This window comes from Thalassophryne amazonica, chromosome 9 (assembly GCF_902500255.1).
Source record: "Thalassophryne amazonica chromosome 9, fThaAma1.1, whole genome shotgun sequence".
Classification (NCBI taxonomy): domain Eukaryota; kingdom Metazoa; phylum Chordata; class Actinopteri; order Batrachoidiformes; family Batrachoididae; genus Thalassophryne; species Thalassophryne amazonica.
Genome location: NC_047111.1, coordinates 75665796 through 75686879, shown reverse-complemented (window position 1 = coordinate 75686879; position 21084 = coordinate 75665796). Strand labels below are relative to the sequence as shown.

Genomic DNA, 21084 nt, shown 5'->3' with positions numbered 1-21084 from the left:
CCGAGTCACACTAACTGTCAGAATGCTCGTAGCACGGGCCGGGGCGGAGGATTAGCAGCAATCTTCCATTCCAGCTTATTAATTAATCAAAAACCCAGACAGAGCTTTAATTCATTTGAAAGCTTGACTCTTAGTCTTGTCCATCCAAATTGGAAGTCCCAAAAACCAGTTTTATTTGTTATTATCTATCGTCCACCTGGTCGTTACTGTGAGTTTCTCTGTGAATTTTCAGACCTTTTGTCTGACTTAGTGCTTAGCTCAGATAAGATAATTATAGTGGGCGATTTTAACATCCACACAGATGCTGAGAATGACAGTCTCAACACTGCATTTAATCTATTATTAGACTCTATTGGCTTTGCTCAAAAAGTAAATGAGTCCACCCACCACTTTAATCATATCTTAGATCTTGTTCTGACTTATGGTATGGAAATAGAAGACTTAACAGTATTCCCTGAAAACTCCCTTCTGTCTGATCATTTCTTAATAACATTTACATTTACTCTGATGGACTACCCAGCAGTAGGGAATAAGTTTCATTACACTAGAAGTCTTTCAGAAAGCGCTGTAACTAGGTTTAAGGATATGATTCCTTCTTTATGTTCTCTAATGCCATGTACCAACACAGTGCAGAGTAGCTACCTAAACTCTGTAAGTGAGATAGAGTATCTCGTCAATAGTTTTACATCCTCATTGAAGACAACTTTGGATGCTGTAGGTCCTCTAAAAAAGAGAGCTTTAAATCAGAAGTGCCTGACTCCATGGTATAACTCACAAACTCGTAGCTTAAAGCAGATAACCCGTAAGTTGGAGAGGAAATGGCGTCTCACTAATTTAGAAGATCTTCACTTAGCCTGGAAAAAGAGTCTGTTGCTCTATAAAAAAGCCCTCCGTAAAGCTAGGACATCTTTCTACTCATCACTAATTGAAGAAAATAAGAACAACCCCAGGTTTCTTTTCAGCACTGTAGCCAGGCTGACAGAGTCAGAGCTCTATTGAGCTGAGTATTCCATTAACTTTAACTAGTAATGACTTCATGACTTTCTTTGCTAACAAAATTTTAACTATTAGAGAAAAAATTACTCATAACCATCCCAAAGACGTATCGTTATCTTTGGCTGCTTTCAGTGATGCCGGTATTTGGTTAGACTCTTTCTCTCCGATTGTTCTGTCTGAGTTATTTTCATTAGTTACTTCATCCAAACCATCAACATGTTTATTAGACCCCATTCCTACCAGGCTGCTCAAGGAAGCCCTACCATTATTTAATGCTTCGATCTTAAATATGATCAATCTATCTTTGTTAGTTGGCTATGTACCACAGGCTTTTAAGGTGGCAGTAATTAAACCATTACTTAAAAAGCCATCACTTGACCCAGCTATCTTAGCTAATTATAGGCCAATCTCCAACCTTCCTTTTCTCTCAAAAATTCTTGAAAAGGTAGTTGTAAAACAGCTAACTGATCATCTGCAGAGGAATGGTCTATTTGAAGAGTTTCAGTCAGGTTTTAGAATTCATCATAGTACAGAAACAGCATTAGTGAAGGTTACAAATGATCTTCTTATGGCCTCGGACAGTGGACTCATCTCTGCTTGTTCTGTTAGACCTCAGTGCTGCTTTTGATACTGTTGACCATAAAATTTTATTACAGAGATTAGAGCATGCCATAGGTATTAAAGGCACTGCGCTGCGGTGGTTTGAATCATATTTGTCTAATAGATTACAATTTGTTCATGTAAATGGGGAATCTTCTTCACAGACTAAAGTTAATTATGGAGTTCCACAAGGTTCTGTGCTAGGACCAATTTTATTCACTTTATACATGCTTCCCTTAGGCAGTATTATTAGACGGTATTGCTTAAATTTTCATTGTTACGCAGATGATACCCAGCTTTATCTATCCATGAAGCCAGAGGACACACACCAATTAGCTAAACTGCAGGATTGTCTTACAGACATAAAGACATGGATGACCTCTAATTTCCTGCTTTTAAACTCAGATAAAACTGAAGTTATTGTACTTGGCCCCACAAATCTTAGAAACATGGTGTCTAACCAGATCCTTACTCTGGATGGCATTACCCTGACCTCTAGTAATACTGTGAGAAATCTTGGAGTCATTTTTGATCAGGATATGTCATTCAAAGCGCATATTAAACAAATATGTAGGACTACTTTTTTGCATTTACGCAATATCTCTAAAATCAGAAAGGTTTTGTCTCAGAGTGATGCTGAAAAACTAATTCATGCATTTATTTCCTCTAGGCTGGACTATTGTAATTCATTATTATCAGGTTGTCCTAAAAGTTCCCTAAAAAGCCTTCAGTTAATTCAAAATGCTGCAGCTAGAGTACTGACGGGGACTAGAAGGAGAGAGCATATCTCACCCATATTGGCCTCTCTTCATTGGCTTCCTGTTAATTCTAGAATAGAATTTAAAATTCTTCTTCTTACTTATAAGGTTTTGAATAATCAGGTCCCATCTTATCTTAGGGACCTCGTAGTACCATATCACCCCAATAGAGCGCTTCGCTCTCAGACTGCAGGCTTACTTGTAGTTCCTAGGGTTTGTAAGAGTAGAATGGGAGGCAGAGCCTTCAGCTTTCAGGCTCCTCTCCTGTGGAACCAGCTCCCAATTCAGATCAGGGAGACAGACACCCTCTCTGCTTTTAAGATTAGGCTTTAAACTTTCCTTTTTGCTAAAGCTTATAGTTAGGGCTGGATCAGGTGACCCTGAACCATCCCTTAGTTATGCTGCTATAGACGTAGACTGCTGGGGGGTTCCCATGATGCACTGTTTCTTTCTCTTTTTGCTCTGTATGCACCACTCTGCATTTAATCATTAGTGATCGATCTCTGCTCCCCTCCACAGCATGTGTTTTTCCTGGTTCTCTCCCTCAGCCCCAACCAGTCCCAGCAGAAGACTGCCCCTCCCTGAGCCTGGTTCTACTGGAGGTTTCTTCCTGTTAAAAGGGAGTTTTTCCTTCCCACTGTAGCCAAGTGCTTGCTCACAGGGGGTCGTTTTGACCGTTGGGGTTTTACATAATTATTGTATGGCCTTGCCTTACAATATAAAGCGCCTTGGGGCAACTGTTTGTTGTGATTTGGCGCTATATAAAAAAATTGATTGATTGATTGATTGATAGTTGTCAGCGCCACACCTGCATATTGCAACAGCACTTGAGATTAAAAGTGTGTTTTTTTTTTTTTTACTTTTACCACCTGCCACAGTGTCAGCAACAAACTGGATGTTTATTATATCTCACAAGGAGATAAGAGGAACAGTGAGAAATGGATTAAGTGCAGAGTCATCCCTTTCAATTTTGTGTGATATTGCAGCAACAATTAGAAGAATTTAACTTTATAAGCTGCCATCAAAACCAGGGCTTCCTGTTTTCATATATCACTGTCCAAAACACTAAAACATATCTTTCAATTATGGTAAATGGACTGCATTTATATAGCTCTCACCCAGTCTATCCCAGCAGTCACAGGGCATGATACGGGGTACATCCTGGACAGGACACCAGTCTGTCACAGGGCCACATTTAGACAAACAGTCACCAAGACACTCACACCCGCACACACACCTACGGACAATTTTTAAAGTTTCAAAATCACCTAACATACATATCTTCGGATGTGGGAGGAAGCCAGAGCACCCGGAGGGAACCCACTCAAACACAGGGAGAACATGAAAAAACCCCACACAGAAAGGCCACGGGTGGGAATCGATCCCATGACCTTCTTGCTGGGAGGCAACAGTGCTAACCACTAGTCCACCTTGCTGCACTCATCTTGAGCTGTCATGGAAAATACTGAAGGATTATTAACCGACTGCAACGCCCGAATATGAAAGCTGCTGATGGCTCATAGACAGAGCGGAAGTGAAGCCGTTCACTTCAGCAGCGGAGGTGAAGTTCATCTCCAAGAAAAAAAAAACGAACTACTTCAGCTCTAGTCACTTAAGAGCTCTGAAGCCGAGCTGAGCAGCGGCTCGTCTCAGGTCACCTCCGAGCTGACGGCCGGTGTCACGACAGAACACCGGAGCAGAGCAGGAACTTGCTAACAGATGCTGTGGTCGTTAGCCGGTAAGGTTTCAATCTGTGTTTTTTCAGATGCAGTTTAGATATTTATGGAGTACATTCGTGTTTGTAAAGAAAATACGCATTTGGACCCATTGTCATGGAAATGGTATCCGACAGGTAATCAGCCAATCAGGGCGCGCATAGTGTTGCAGCCATATAATAATGATATTTTTTTCACCATTTTTATGACAATCGATCGACAAAACAACTCAGTGACTCATCGGTTAAGAAAATTATTTGTTGCAGCGTGACTGCTCACATAGTTTTCCTTTTCAGTACCTTTTTTTAATAAAACTTTGCGGTGTGGTGGCCATGTGATTAGTGTTCTTGTTTCCACAGCAGAAGGTTCCCGGTTCAAGACCTCCACTGCCCATGTAAGCAGTGTTGCACTAGGAAGGGCATCCGTTGTAAAACTTGTGCCAGAGCAACGTGCCAGTGTCACAGACCGAATGGTCCCCCCCTAAAAATCGGTCCGCCCTGCCTTCACTGCGCATGCCTCATTTTGGAGCATCACAACAATCATTTCCACATAAATTCAGCATTATTTCATAATAAAAGAAAGCAGACCAAACAAAGTGCACAGCAGCTGCTGCGGCGCGACGTCATTTCAGAACGCCAGTAACGACTCGCCAATTATCGCCTTTTTTCTGCTTAAAACAGCCTAATTTCTGCTGAAAACTGACTTAAGAATGATTTAAGAAGTTTTACCTTGTCATCTGATACTTAATAATCCCATTAATCCATTTGATCGCTTTGGGTGTAGAGAGTCGGTCTCAGACGTGCTGCTGTGGTCCCAAATGATACATGGACAGTGAAGGCAGGGCAGACCCATTTTTAGGGGAGGACTGTTCGGTCTGCAACACCGGTCCATCTCTGATCTGCTGTTCCAACCCCGACTGGAGAACAAAGAGAAGCAGAAGGAACTTAACTTACGTTTACAAAACATTTTTGTAAACCTATTGTAACTGTTAGGTTAGATCTGCAGTTGTGTAGAATGTGTTGTGTAAAATTATGTGTGTGTCTGTCTGTGTATTGGGGGGGGTTTACTGGTTTAGGCACAGCACCATTTTAAAGTGTCCGTTTAGTGATCACAAAACCAAGATACCCATCCATAACAACAACTCTCATTTTGATACAACACATTTATGCTCACATCTATTATGGACCCCAGGAAGAGTAGCTGATGCAGTTACACTGCAGATGCTAATGGGGATCCAAATAAATAAACAAATCTAAATGCCAAAGTGTGCACAGCAGAAACGTCCAGTTACAGACAGATTGAACAATTATTAATTCATCTTAAAATTGCGGAAATGCACATGGGTGGTGTGGTGGTGAAAGCTCGAACGGCTGCTGGAGTGTAGTGTGATCACTGTTATCTCTCTCGAAATCTCTCTCTCTCTCAAAATCTCTGCCCCTTTGTGCGTCCAGATGTTACGTCTACTTTTGCCCCCCAAAAAAGCAAGCAAATGCAGCAGAATGATCATGCAGTGTACGAGGCCTTTCATTTAAACTTGTGCATCATACATCACTCTGACAAAGTGAGGAAACTTGAGGTGATTTTTGATCCAGTGTTTTCCTTTGACCTACCGTACATATCGGAGAAATCACAAGGACTGCATTATTCCACCTTCGTAACATAACGAAGATTCATCCCATCCTGTCTGTGGCTGATGCAGAGACTATGATCGATGCATTTGTCTCCTCTAGATGCTATTATTGCAATGTTCTGTTCTCTGGTTTACTGCAGTTCAGCATTAGTGGTCTCCAGTTGGTTCAGATTGCTGCTATATATAAAGTTTATCAGTTTGAACATTAAATATCTTGTCATTGTGGTGTATCCAATTGAATATAGGTTGAAAAGGATTTGCAAATCACTATATTCTGTTTTTATTTACATTTTACACAACGTCCCAACTTCATTGGAATTGGGGTTGTAGTTGTATTGTCTAATATTGAAATATACATTTTGTCCTGGATTACTGGAAAATGCTTGTGATAAGTGTTTCTCTGCAAGGAACAGCCAGTCAAACACCTGTCTATCTATCCATGTTTTCACTTTTACTTTTTGATTTTTGCAGGCATGAAACCCCCCTTGCTCAAGATGCTGTGAATACTGCAGACTATATTTCAAGTGTTGTGTGTGTGTGTGTATTTTTTATTACTTTTTGCAGTCACTTAGAAAATACAAGATTACCTGGACAGAATTTAGCTTTTTAGTATGAATGTCCTTTAAAGTATTTTCTGTGGATACTGTACACTAACACTGTAATGTAACTCTTTACACTAATGTAACTGATAACTCTTCAGCAGCCATGGCTCCAGATGATGGGGGCAAACATGACACTGTAAGCAGTGTTAAGAGGACACAGGCAATCCGTAGGAGACATAATGCTGGGAGCAACCCTACACCACCCCCCTCCACCATGGGGTCTCCTCCCAGGTGAGTCAAATAAGCATACACTCAGGTTTATGGCTGTTGTTTTTTCTCAGTTGGTTCAACTTTAGCTGACCTGTGGCTGGTTGGTTTATATCCATTGATTTTTAGTTGCTTGTGTCTTCATAAAGTCTCTAGTAGCTGATGATGCTGTCAACCAGTATGTCTTTAAGGCAAACAGATTTTCAGCAGTATGTACTAAACAATAATAAATAGCAAATGTCTTCAGTCTAAACTGCATCACACCAGTAACACGTTGGATCTTTCAGGGTTGATTGATTTGAGACCCAACACTTCTGAAATTACAATTTAAAACTCTTATCGGATGATTTTAAATATGCTTAAATTTGTTTAGCCTTCAGGACCTTCAGCGGACACGAGCCTCTTCCCATTCAAGGACTCGTACACTTCCCTCAGCTTTACAGTTTGCGTCCTCACTCCTACTGCCTCGCAGTGGCATCCATGAAGCCTCCACCTTTGACGACACATCAGAAGGGGCTGTGCATTACTTCTACGATGAGAGTGGTGAGTGGCCAGCACAAAGTGAATGCGATTACATTTAGTAAAGTTCAATTCATTTTGTCTTATGATGTTATCGTTTGTATGGCTGGCTACGCAAGAAATGTTAGAAATGCTAAACCTGCATGGTATTTGTTTGCTACCTTTTACCTGCTTCTGCATCAGAGAACCAAATTTTGCCACACAACAAATTAAAAGTTAATTTCAACCATTAATTTAAAATAAACAAACAAAAAACCTTCTGTCAACATTGCAACTATGATAAATGAACACAATATTCTTTGTTGGTCATCAAAGCAGCCATGTATATTTCTGCCTTCTGCTGGACTGGGGTGGTGGAGGCCCAATTCAATGGCCAATTTGCAGAAAAAAATGATTAATCCACCACGATAGAATTATTTTATATACGCAGCGTTCAGTGCAGAGCACGTGGCAGCCGGTAGAACAAAGAACGGTGTCCAGCTGTGAACACAGTGGGTGGGATCATCATGACTGCGTGAGCCACAGTGCACCTTAATTCTCCATGGAAACCAACAAATACATCAGTGTGAAAAGACATGACCTTCTTGAGATGAGATGAGATTTATTGTCATTGTCATTACATGAGTGCAACAACAATGAAATTACGTTTACACTCCAATTACCTTAGACAAAATACAGTAATTAATCCACAATTATTACTAGTTGAACGTAATAATGGCACACATCAGAATTAAAGACAACACATATACATTCATTTGACATTGTTTATGTGCACTAAACTTAAAGCAGTCTGTCATCCGAATTGAGGCAAAGTGGGTGAAGGCTGCAGCAGGAGGGCCTGCACCGCCCAGCTTGGGGAGGTGAAGGCTGCAGCAGTAAAACCTGCACTGCCTCCAGGGTGGCAGGGAGGAAGCCAGGGTGAGGGGAGTGGAGAGACACAAGGGGGGGTGGTAATAGGGATGGAGGGAGGAAGACGTGCATCGTGTGCAGATGAGTTAAGTTTGTCAGTTTCTGTCCATGTGTAAAGCAGAGGCAGTGGGAGTGAGAAATTATCAGATATTCTATACTTGAGCTCTTGGTGGAACCTTGCATTCATGGCACATATCCACCAGGTGGAAGTATTGCTTAATTTTAAGAACTTTGAATATAGACTGCTGTTGAACACCACCAACACTGACCAAACTGGTTCTTATATTAGAAGCTTGCGAATTGCCTCACAGTTAGTTTTTTTTATTACTTATCACTCAAGCATTCTACTGGTTATTTTGGATTTAAGAATTCGGAATATCAGTTTGCACACTGCTTCTGTAGCTAACATTTTTCTTTTACATTAGCCAGTTGCATGATTAGCTGCAAGCCATAATGCCGAGACAGACTACAGCAATGCTGCACACTGCTGCAGTCTTGACAAACGTGTGAGATGGTTGCATGTTTATTCATATCCCTAGTTCCATGTCATCACTCCGGTTCATAGTTCATTCCTATAGGCATGTAGAGGGAAAAAATATGAGGGGTTCATTTTGGTGGTTTAGCTGTTACTATGATTTCAGAATATAGCAGTAATCCTGGGGTGTGGGTGTGGGTGTGGCTGTTACTGTGATTTCAGAATATAACAGTAATCCTGGGGCATTTTTTGTGTGTGTGTGTGTGGCTGTTACTGTGATTTCAGAGTATAACAGTAATCCTGGGGCATTTTTTGTGTGTGCGTGTGTGGGGGGGGTCTTTTAATATTCTGAGGTACAATTGTCGCATTTAGTGGTGTTTCTGTTAAATATGCCACTGAGGTCTTTCAACAGTGGTGGGTGTTTTCCAGGAGTTCGTGGAAATCTTGGTTTTTACTTTCTGGTCCGCGTTGGATTTATGGTCTGATTTCATGATGCTCGTGTTTGGAAATGTCTCTGAGATGCCACAGTGGATATTAAGTCTCAGGTTTTCGCATCCTGATCAGACACTGAAGGAAAAGTGCAACGTGCTGCTGCTGCTCGTCCACACAGCAGCAAATGAGGGGTGCTGTTATTAGGCATAGGCCGGTATGAGATTTGGACAGTATGATAACTAGGGCTGTCATAATTATTACAATATTCGTCAATCGCGATTATTTTTCATATTCGCGATTATCGTGAATTATTTATTTTATCCACAAAGCATAAAACGACTCAGAATCTGACGTCATTGTGCTGCAGCCTCGCTCTCGTCTTAAGGCGGGACAATAACATGGAGGCTGAAGAGCGATCCGTCCTGCCGTTTGGATAAGACGGCCAGTTAAAACAGTGGCCGTCTTCTTCAAAAGCCGTCCAAAATGCGGAGCTGTGTGTGTGTGTGTGCGTGTACGTGCGCGGAGTCAACAGGCTGCAGACTGCGAGGGAGGGGGTGTGTGAGGGAGATTCCTGAATGCAGGCGCGACACGTTACAGTCTGAGAACCATCAGTGCGCAACGAGCGCGGAGCAGAGAGAGGATTTTAACCCGAGTGAACATGTTAACAAAACAAAACCAAAACGTGAAGCTGCTTTTACTTCTCTCTGAACTTTCTCTAAAGGTGTGATTCTGCCGTTACCATCCTGTTCACACCATGTGTGCGTCGTATGCTGAATTTATGAGATCAAATGAAAATATATGAATGAACTGAGCCACAAAAAAAACAAAAAAACCCTGACATGGAGAAGCTGTGGTGATGTTCAGATGCACAGATCACAAAAAGCAGGTGAGAACTCTGAACTTTAACAGCTGTTACTTTCCAAAGGTATTTATTTGTTCAATATGGGCTTAATGCAGTGTTTAAGCACAAAACGTGACTGATGAGGAGAAACAATTTCAGAAATGCAACAGAAACAACCACAATTCAGAAAAAGTTGGGACTGTATGTAAAATGAAGATAAAAATAAAAATATTGCACCATTCCCAGTTTCTCCACTCACAGAAGCCAAACGTTCTTCCAGAGTTGTGTAATTATACTACAATAGTAGAATGTAAAGAAGGGGGAAAAAGAGAGAAAAATAGACAATATATTCGTCAGTCGCAATTATTTGTCTGACAATTAATCGTCTCCAGAAATTCCTAATCGTGACAGCCCTAATGATAACCGTGGGCAAAAATATAGCGGTTATCATACCACGGTATAATGTATAGCTTTAAAATGTGCTTTAACAACATTATGGCTATTTGCATATGAAGCACGCATGATTCAGGCGCACTAATTGACACGATGTCTATCGCTACAAGCACTATACCACTGATAACTTTAGAGAAAATACCAAAATAATAGTCTCTGTGTAGGCTCTCAGTTGTCCAGGTGGTTTCCATAGTAGAGAAGCTTGAATCTTCAACTGGACTGGGTTGCTTGACACAAGGACGTTTCGCTTCAAATCGCAGAAGCTTCCTCAGCTAAAATTCTTGCTCTGGCAGTCTGTCTTGGCTCTTGTAGAGAAGAATAAACAGAAGCCACAAAAGCTGGAAAAAATAATAGTCACTCTTTTAGACATGTAGCATCTGCCCCATGAAAACATGACTTACTTGCTTAGGGAGAAACGTGACTGGATTAAGGTCCGGAACTCCGGACTCCCCCCCCCCCCCCCCCCCCCCCAAATTAGGCAGCACAGTCTCATTTGAGGGCAGGTGTTAAAGGTTAAAATATGACACCAATTTCTCTACTTCCAGGGACAGAAACACGGCGCTTTCTCTGAGTTTTTGGGCAAATTACACACACAAAGTGAAAATGCAAAGAAAAAGTGACAATGCGGTGGAAAGTGGACATGTGTTGTGGTTTGTTTATGACCCGGAGCTCAAACGTGTTGAGGGGGTTGTGCAAGCGAGAGAACGTAGCTACTCTGGTTAGCTGCGTAGCCTAAAGGTGCACTGACATGAGCATGCCTGTGACTCACGCAACAGCACGGACGTCGTCGTGACGATCTCACCCGCTGTGTTCACAGCTGGGCGCTGTTCTTTGTTCTACCGGCTGCCACGTGCTCTGCACTGGATGCTGCGTATATAAAATAATTATTTCGTGGCGGATTAATCATGTTTTCTGCAAATTCGCCCTTGAAAACGGCTCTAATCTCTAATCGCATCCTGAATCAGAGGAGGCTGCAGCTGGAACCATTCGTACACGCTCGCACACGCATGCCTAACAAGCTGTAGAAAGCATTTTGAGCTGTCTAAAAAGGTAATTAAAAGTTCCTGTTTGCCTTGTCATGGCTTGATAAAACAGTTCCGTGTTCTTTCCTTCTTGTGTGCAGCTGTTAACGTATGTTTATAACAGATTTAACTTCTTGTTATAATTGTTGAGACGAGCTACGCTCTGATGCGTTCCGCTGGCGTCACCACTCACTCTGTTCGCTTCTTCTTTACTCAACTTGACGCGCTGCACGTAGTGTTGGAGATTAGATCGAGTTTACTCTCCAGCACGACACAGTTTGTACTAGTGTGTGAGTCAAAGGCATTCTTGTGTAAGTGCACTTTAACACTTACCGACACGACATCTCCCATTTGCCTTGTCTTCCCTTCTCCTCTGGGAACCGAAAAATACTGCCCTTTTGTCAACTGCTTTGGTGATTGCAGCCAAAAACTAAACGATACACCATCTTCCTGTTAAAATTGATGCGGTTTGTGGGAAGAGACTAATCCCCGTGCGGAGTGTAGGAGTGTCGGCACAAACCATTCAGAGGATGGGGGTTTCAGCAGAAACTATTTTAAACCAGCAGGTCCGCTAGGTGACAGCGAGAATGCTTTTAAGTTTACTGAGCCGGGCTGAATAGTTTGTGCTGAAAGTCCCACACTCCGCCCGGGGAATCTCTGCCGTGTTCTTGCCGGCTGTCCCCATATGTGTAAAATTCCACGATATCACATTGGGGTTCAAATGAGACTGCGCTGCCATATTATCATTGATACACAAAATCTTACACTCCCAGTTAAGTTTTTGATCTTATTATATCATGTTTTTATGGAATTCGTTGTCAGTTGACATTATTCAAGTTATTTCGCACAAATCAAAGTCTATCTTAGGGATGAATTTATACTCAACAAAAATATAAACGCAACACTTTTGGTTTTGCTCCCATTTTGTATGAGATGAACTCAAAGATCTAAAACTTTTTCCACATACACAATATCACCATTTCCCTCAAATATTGTTCACAAACCAGTCTAAATCTGTGATAGTGAGCACTTCTCCTTTGCTGAGATAATCCATCCCACCTCACAGGTGTGCCATACCAAGATGCTGATTAGACACCATGATTAGTGCACAGGTGTGCCTTAGACTGCCCACAATAAAAGGCCACTCTGAAAGGTGCAGTTTTGTTTTATTGGGGGGGGGATACCAGTCAGTATCTGGTGTGACCACCATTTGCCTCATGCAGTGCAACACATCTCCTTCGCATCATCCGTGAAGAGAACACCTCTCCAACGTGCCAAATGCCAGGGAATGTGAGCATTTGCCCACTCAAGTCGGTTACGACGACGAACTGGAGTCAGGTCGAGACACCGATGAGGACGCCGAGCATGCAGATGAGCTTCCCTGAGATGGTTTCTGACAGTTTGTGCAGAAATTCTTTGGTTATGCAAACCGATTGTTTCGGCAGCTGTCCGAGTGGCTGGTCTCAGACAATCTTGGAGGTGAACATGCTGGATGTGGAGGTCCTGGGCTGGTGTGGTTACACGTGGTCTGCAGTTGTGAGGCTGGTTGGATGTACTGCCAAATTCTCTGAAACGACTTTGGAGACGGCTTATGGTAGAGACATGAACGTTCAATACACGAGCAACAGCTCTGGTTGACATTCCTGCTGTCAGCATGCCAACTGCATGCTCCCTCAAATCTTGTGACATCTGTGGCATTGTGCTGTGTGATAAAACTGCACCTTTCAGAGTGGCCTTTTATTGTGGGCAGTCTAAGGCACACCTGTGCACTAATCATGGTGTCTAATCAGCATCTTGGTATGGCACACCTGTGAGGTGGGATGGATTATCTCAGCAAAGGAGAAGTGCTCACTATCACAGATTTAGACTGGTTTGTGAACAATATTTGAGGGAAATGGTGATATTGTGTATGTAGAAAAAGTTTTAGATCTTTGAGTTCATCTCATACAAAATGGGAGCAAAACCAAAAGTGTTGCGTTTATATTTTTGTTGAGTGTACTTCAATTGGTCTCCATGCAAACGTGATATGTTAGCCTGCTAAATCTGCATTTTGTGGTTTCTTCTTTTACATGGGTGTGAAATATTCATGTGGTGGAAAATATGCTAAATATTGAACACACTCGCAGAAGTCAAATATTGATGTGAAAAACACGTGTCATTTTGCATAAATTGTCAGTATCCCAGAAATGCTGATGTCTGCACAGGATGGAAAAATCTGTTACTCTTTCCCGTTTATATACGTGAATAAGAATCAAATTTAAACCCAAATCAGTGATCCTGAGAACTAAAAGTGATATTCGCTGTTTCGCAGTTGTGAATCTTGCGCTGTCTCACGGCCCGTGACTTACGCAAGAGGTCAGTTTCAGCAGAGTTCCGGTTTAGGGCACAATGTAAATGCACCTCGTGAAGTATGAACAAGAAGACAACATTGGGCACAGCATTTGTTCATCACGGGTGCTACACCTCATCTAGATAACCCTCTCATGAACTCGCTGAATCAATGCCATCCACATCCTTGCTAACTATTGTTTACGTGGTTTTGAAACACCAGACCTCTGCTGGTGCGGTGGTGCATTCTGGAAAGCACAGGGGGCTGCCAGGGGATTACTCGAAACGTTAAAGCAGTGAATTGTTGACTTAATGAACAGTAGTATAAAATTTTATTTTCATTTGTGTTAAGAAAGCACAAGGCAAATAAATCAAATATATAAAGCTGACTGTGTGTCTGTCTGTGTTTGCTATGCACCATACCAAACTTGCTATGGTGACGGGGGGCACCAGGAGGGAGGCCACTTAGGCCCTTAGGTTGAAACCATACATGTGCGAAACCACCCATGCACACGATCAGCCTTATACAGTTGTATGTAAAAGTTTGGGCATTCCTGATGATTTCCATGATTTTCTCCTTTATAAATCATTGGTTGCTTGGATCAGCAATTTCAGTTAAATATATCATATAGCAGACAAACACAGTGATATTTGAGAAGTGAAATGAAGTTTAATGAAGTTTAAGTTTAATGACTCTCACGTCATTAAAAAAGTTTGAGGTTTTGCTCCCCCCAAGGGCCACTCACATCACTGTTTTGAAGAAATGTGCCATTTATAAATGAAGCAGAAAGGAGGCGAGTCTTTGTGAGCACACCCATGGAACTGTGGGACTTTAGAGTTGTTGAACATTAAACTTTGTTGTATTTTCTATTTCTGTAATTGTTTAAGCTTTCTTCGTGTTGTTTGTTGTTCTGATTTTATGTGCCTTTTTAAACTCTGTTTTATTTTTGTGAACTCTTGATCTTTGATTTTACTGTCAAGCACTTTGGACACCATCTGACTGCTGTAAAGGTCTATAGAAATTAATGTTGATTGATTGTGTAACAGGAGTCAAGCGGTCCTATACATTTGGACCTGCTGGAGGTGGTTATGAGGACCCAGTTCAGTAAGTTCATACACTTTCTTTTTTTTTCCCCCTTTTTATCTATTGATTTTATTTATTGTTCAAGGCCACAATTAATGCAGTAAAATATAATTCTTTAGGGAAAGAGAGAGACAGTCTCAGTCCTCAAGCTTTACCTCCACTGAGGTCCAGGAAGGAGCACCAGTCCTGCCCATGCTCCAGCCAAGACCTGTGGTTTTACAGGGCATGCAGGTGCGCAGAGTGCCTCTGGAAATCCCTGAGGTTAGCACTCTGACATCAAATTCCTGTCTGTATACTGTAATGTGAAGAAACCAGGACCACCTCTTCTTCAGATGAAACTATACTGCAATTCCTTGTTGTTTATTGTGAATAATTCATTGTTTGTCATCTCTCCAGTTTGATCTGGACCATGAGTCTTTACAAGAATCCCATGAAAATACACTGATGATTGAAGAGAAAACAAAGCCCAAACAGTACTATCGCTTTTGGGTTTTGCCTGGAAAGTGGCTCAGGGTTCGGTATGATCGATTGGCTCTTCTGGCCTTGTTGGACAGGTAAGTGAGAGTTACAGGTGAACTGATCATGACTACAGCCTTTTCTTATTGTTCATAACACCACAAACATTTTGTATCCTGCTGTCCATAATATTACTATCAATAGCACCAATTACGGAATGGGAGTCTAAAAGGCCCATATTACTGATTGTCCTTCAACATCATTATCACTATTAATGCGTCTTATTAATAAATTTTATACAACACTTAGCAAAATAAAGCTCAATACTTTACAGGATATGGCAAAATATTACAGTATGGCACATGCCAGACTTTAAGTATAGCTTTTCCCAAGCACAGTAAATGCTTTCAGTTTCATTTGAGTACAAAGGAAGAAGTTGGCCACCATAAAATGGTGCAGCTGCATACAGCATCTGTCAGTTCATCATAGATTCTGGATGATTCCTGAAAAGCGGACCCCATATGTGTAATAGAGCCATAGCAGAGATCCAATATTGTCTTCCCCCCGGATGGGGTAGGTGACATACTGAGTGAAATTGCTCACCGTCTTTTTACAGTTGACATGATTATAGTCACCAAGGAAGAAGCACGGAGCATTCGGAGAGATAAATTATAGTCTTTGAGCTACTGAAAAGATGACGTCAGACGCAGTTTTGATGTCCGCTCTGGGTTGGATGTACTCAACTGTTAAAAAATATTTGGGGAAGTTCCTTGGGCAGATAAAAGGGTCTAACAGACACCGACAGCAGCTCGATGTCCGGTGTGCAAATCCGTTCGTGCACAGTGGCACCATTGCACCACTTGGGATTAATGTATAGACAAACACTCCCACCGTGATGCTTCTCTGTCACCTCCGGGTCATGGTCCAGGCGGATCAGAACCCCAAAACCATCAATGTTCACGGTGGGATTTAGGTCAACGGCTGCCAGCCATGTCTCAGTGAAAGCCATCACACATTGTCCCTTAACTCGCGCATAGAGGCCACACTCGTTTGCAGTTTTAATCAGTCTTATTCTTTGGGGATTGAACATTAGCCAGCAGTATCATTGGTAAGGGAAGACGTTTCTTTCTTACCAATTCTCAGTCCTTGCCGCATTCGTTGGCTGATTTAAATCCCAGGAGAAAGTCTCTTTTATATTGGATCCTGTCAGGCTTGACAAACAAACCCAGAGCGATGTTGAGCACTATTGCCAGGAGTAGGAAGGAAAATATCGTTAATCTTGATACGCACAGCAGAACACTCGTACACAAATTAATAAAACTTAGTAGTTTAAAAATAAAATTCAGACAACAAAGCTACAACCAACCAAACAGACATAGACACCTGCTACTGGTTACCACATGAGCAGCGCCCCTCAGAGATGGTAATTGCGCACAAGTGGCCTTGAAGGATATGATTGAGTCTAGCTGCTTAAAGTACACTTGAGGTAGAAAAATGGGATGCCTTGAATGAGAAAAAGAAATTGAGGCAAGACAACCATCTTAATCACATTGACCCTTCCAACCAAGGAGATGGGTAGAGATATCCAAAAGTCAGTATTCTCTTTTAAGTTTATCAGCTTCTGCCAGTTTATCTTTAACAGGTCATTTGAATTTCATTTGAATCATAACAGTAATGCTAAGATGTGTGATAGATATGCTATGTGATATGATATGTGATAGATTCCGTCCGGGTAGATGTGGCAAGATATGTGATAGATGCAAGATGTGCTTTTTTTAAAGGCTGTACTTTCACAGAACTTTAATCACTTAACTGTACATTTTTTAATATTTTGTACATTTTTGTTGTCAGAAACCTCCGTGTTGGAGAGAATGTATTTGCTGTTGTGCTGGCCAGTCTGGTGGCCTTCCTTGGGTTCTTACTGCTGCTTCAGGGATTTTTCAGGGACATCTGGATCTTCCAGTTTTGTTTGGTCATCGCTAGCTGCCAGTACTCCTTATTGAAGGTAAGTTGGTTTTGGGTTTCTTTTTTGGAAAATAGCATTGATTCACTTTTTATTTTTTTAATTCCTTTTTTTTATTATTTTTATTATCTGGTTGTACATTAAAAAATTTTTTTAACAAACATGCAACACTGTTTATGTATGCAGTACAGAATGTTATGAAATTGTCTTGCATATCATATATGAGCTTTTAGCTGTAATGCCTTTGAACATTACTTCCATTTAGTGGTGTGTACTTGTATGTTTGTATAGTGATGTAAACTTTACATTTCATGCTTCTTCATTTTAGAGTGTACAGCCAGATGCTGCTTCTCCGATGCATGTGAGTATTGCTTTCATTTACATTTATTAAAATGTACTTAGGTTTCAAACCAGATGGCTAACATTGTACAAAACCATATGGATTTGAATCACGTGTGACTACATCAGACATGCTTGAACCCTCGTGGGCATGCAAGAGTTTTTTCACACCTGTCGGTTACGTCATTCGCCTGTGGGCAGTCTTTGAGCCGCCCACCCTCTTGTCGATTTTTTTTTCATTGTTTAGGAATGGCTCAGACTGCTGCTTTGTTTGATCAAAATTTTTTCAAAACTGTAAGGCACAACTGAGTGGACACCATTCGATAAATTCAGCTGGTTTTCGGTAAAAAATTTTAACGGCTGATGAGAGATTTTGGTCTGGTAGTGTCACTTTAAGGATGGCCCACGGTGCCTGATGGCGATCTGCGCTTCGAGGCGGCAGCGTCTCGCCGTTTCAAGTTGAAAACTTCCACATTTCAGGCTCTGTTCACCCAGTAAGTCGTCAGAGAACAGAGAACTTTCAGAAGAAGTCGGCATGAGGAGTTTATTTGGACGTTCCATTGGTCGCGACAGGAAAAACACCTCCGTTGGAAACCTTAACAGGCAAGTTGGAACATGCCCAAGCTGTTAAACAATTTCTCAGTTACTCACTTGTTGAAAGCCATCAAAAGCCGCCTGAATTTTACAAATGGTTTTCAACACGGAGGTGTTTTTCCTGTCGCGGCGCACACAGATTCGCCGAGTCGTCACGGAAATGACTCGGCGAATTTGCACGCACGTCTTTCATTAAAAAATGTCCTTAAACAGTGGAATGTCCGCATAAAGTCCTCATGCCGGCCTCTTCTGAATCTTCTCTGTTCTCTCACGACGTCCTGGGTGAATTAAGCCTTAAATTAGGATGTTTTCAGGTTGAAACAGGCCAATGACGGCGCCTGGAAGCGTTGCGCGACGTCCCGCTCCATGGGAAGTCCTTACAGCGACAGAAACACCCCATAATCTCTCATCAGCCGTTAAACTTTTCACAGAAAACCAGCTAAATTTCTCGAATAGTGTCCACTCGAATATTCCTCACAGGTCCAGAAAAAAATAAATGATAAAGCAACGCGCGCCGTCTCGAGCAGCGTGTGAAACAAAGGAATTCAGCCGAGAGGGCTGGACCACATCTCACTCAAGGCCTGCCCACAGGGAAATGACGTCACCGACACTCGTGAAAAAACTCACGCATGCGCACAAGGGTTCAAGCATGATTGGTGTAATCGCACGTCATTCAAATCCATATAGTTAAAAAAAAAAGTGTCGGTTTCTTATCTAATAGACCTTGTATATGTATGTATGTATGTGTGTGTATATATATATATATATATATATATGTATGTATATGTATATGTGTATATATGTATGTATATGTGTATATATGTATGTGTATGTATTGTAAGTTGAATTTTCATTCAGACGGCATTCGTACCCATTCGGCCTCTAGTGTGACGGGGGGTATACGAGGTCTGTCCAAAAAGTAACGGACCTTTTTATTTTTTTCAAAAACTATATGGATTTGAATCACGTGTGGTTGCATCAGCCAAGCTTGAACCTTCGTGCGCATGCGTGAGTTTTTTTTTCATGCCTGTCAGTTGCGTCACATGACCGCCCACATCGGCTGAGAGCGCGCCGCATTCCGAGCGGCGATCGACAGGCTCAAACGACCAGATCATTTCCAAACTGAACGCTGTGTTGATCCGGGACGTCGTCTGACTACCACAGAAATGGCAGAAGACGTGGACATCAAGACTTTTTCGGCACATTCCACTGTTACAGGAGTTTTTGTCATGGAAAGAGGAGCGGAGGAATGCTCCACCGTGCCACGAATGGCGCGGACAAAACCACAGGAACTCGTGCGTCGGGACGGAGCCGCATGGTGCAAAGCAACGCCGTGATGAAGCCTCACAGGACATGTTCTAGCATGTCCAGCTAATCCACAATTTCTCGGATAGTCACACGACTGAAAAGCCACCGAAAGCCGTCTGAAAGCCATCTGAAAACCGTCCTGTGAGACCAACACGGAGGTGGTTTTTTTGCCGCACCATTCGCGGCACGGTGGCGCATTCCTCCGCTCCTCTTTCCATGACAACAACTCCTGTAACAGTGGAATGTGCCGAAAAACTCTTGATGTCCACGTCTTCTGCCATTTCTGTGGTAGTCAGACAACGTCTCGGATCAACACAGCGTTCAGTTTGGAAATGATCTGGTCGTTTGAGCCTGTCGATCGCCACTCGCACTCTCAGCCGCTGTGGGCGGTCTTTAAACCGGCTGTAACACTCTTCAATCTGTGTGATCCTCATAAAATCGTCCCTGAAAGCCATCTGAATTTAGCGAATGGTGTCCACCTGTCTGTCTCTCTCAGTTTCTGGAAAAATTTGATGAGGGGGGAAGAACTAGTGCTCACTCAAAGCCTGCCCACAGGCGAATGACGCAACCGACAGGCGTGAAAAAACTCACGCATGCGCACGAAGGTTCAAGCTTGGCTGATGCAATCACACGTGAGTCAAATCCATATAGTTTTTGAAAAAAATAAAAAGGTCCGTTACTTTTTGGACAGATCTCGTATACCCCCGTCACACTAGAGGCCGAATGGGTACGAATGCCGTCTGAATGAAAATTCAACTTACAATTGGACACAGTCAAGGCGCAATCCAAACCCTCCGACAGCATTCTGTGTGCATTCCAAACAGTCGGGCATATTTGTGTGGCTGGCCCAAATGTTTAGCTCATGTTCAAAACAACCAAGGTGGAAAAATATCGTACGGCAGTCGGGGTAGACTCTAAGTGCTATCTGACTGCATTCTAAATATTCGCACAGCGTCGAAACAGCATTTGAAACAGTCTCATCAAGTTTGAGGGAAAGTCGCCATGGTCAGGCACGTCTAATCCTGCTGGCATTTCCTGGACTGCACCCCCATGCATCCTGTTCAGAGTGCACAAAAGGGAAATTGTAATGTGCAAAGGCTGTGGCACACAGTCATTTTATGAAGCAAACGTGAACATTGCGCAATCATACCAAAAACACAGTGTGTTGCTGTGAATCCATATGCATCACACGGACATACATCAGCGCATGCAGCTCAATGTCCTGTTGTCCTGTCACAGCTGTAATACACATCATATGACAGATACATTTTGTCAGTCCACCTCTTGATTTAGAAGTTCTATCTATAATTTTACGTTATGGTTGTAACAACCCGGTCAGACAGTTGTGCACCGTGTCAGTGCATCTCTGAACGGCGGACCAGCGTTCGCAGCTTAACGGCCAGTCACAGCTGTAATATGCATCATATGACAGATATATTGTCTGTCCACCTCATGATTTAGAAGTTGTATCTGTTAAATTATGTTGTCATGGCTGTAACAGCCCGGTCAGATGACTGTGCACCACCTCAGCGTGTCTCTGAGCAGCAGACCAGTGCGCGCAGCTCAACGGCCTGTCACAACGGTTATAAACATATAATGACCAATACTTCTTCTAAACCATTACAAGGACTGTTGATGGAACCGCTTACCAAGGCAGTACAATGTAAATAAAGTAAGTAATCACCTGTGGAACCTTTTTTAATTTGCTGTCTTAATGAATTTATTTTATTATTACTTCTATTTTGTCATTTGATTTTTAAATGGACCACAGTAGAAATGTTTTCACTTTCTTGTGTCATCCATGTATTTTTAGCATACTTGCAATTATTTTGCGTACTTGCATTGAACTTACT

General features: G+C 42.1%; 1 protein-coding gene across 1 annotated transcript in view; it reads left to right on the top strand.

The window, feature by feature from the left end:
* Window positions 1-21084, top strand: part of LOC117517416 (pecanex-like protein 3) — a 109387-nt gene that overhangs the window by 32008 nt on the left and 56295 nt on the right. Inside the window, exons 7-13 of the mRNA XM_034178420.1 lie at window positions 6400-6532; window positions 6882-7051; window positions 14535-14592; window positions 14691-14832; window positions 14968-15125; window positions 16879-17032; window positions 17319-17351. Of these exons, the coding sequence (XP_034034311.1) occupies window positions 6400-6532; window positions 6882-7051; window positions 14535-14592; window positions 14691-14832; window positions 14968-15125; window positions 16879-17032; window positions 17319-17351 (848 nt within the window). The remainder of the gene's footprint in view (window positions 1-6399; window positions 6533-6881; window positions 7052-14534; window positions 14593-14690; window positions 14833-14967; window positions 15126-16878; window positions 17033-17318; window positions 17352-21084) is intronic.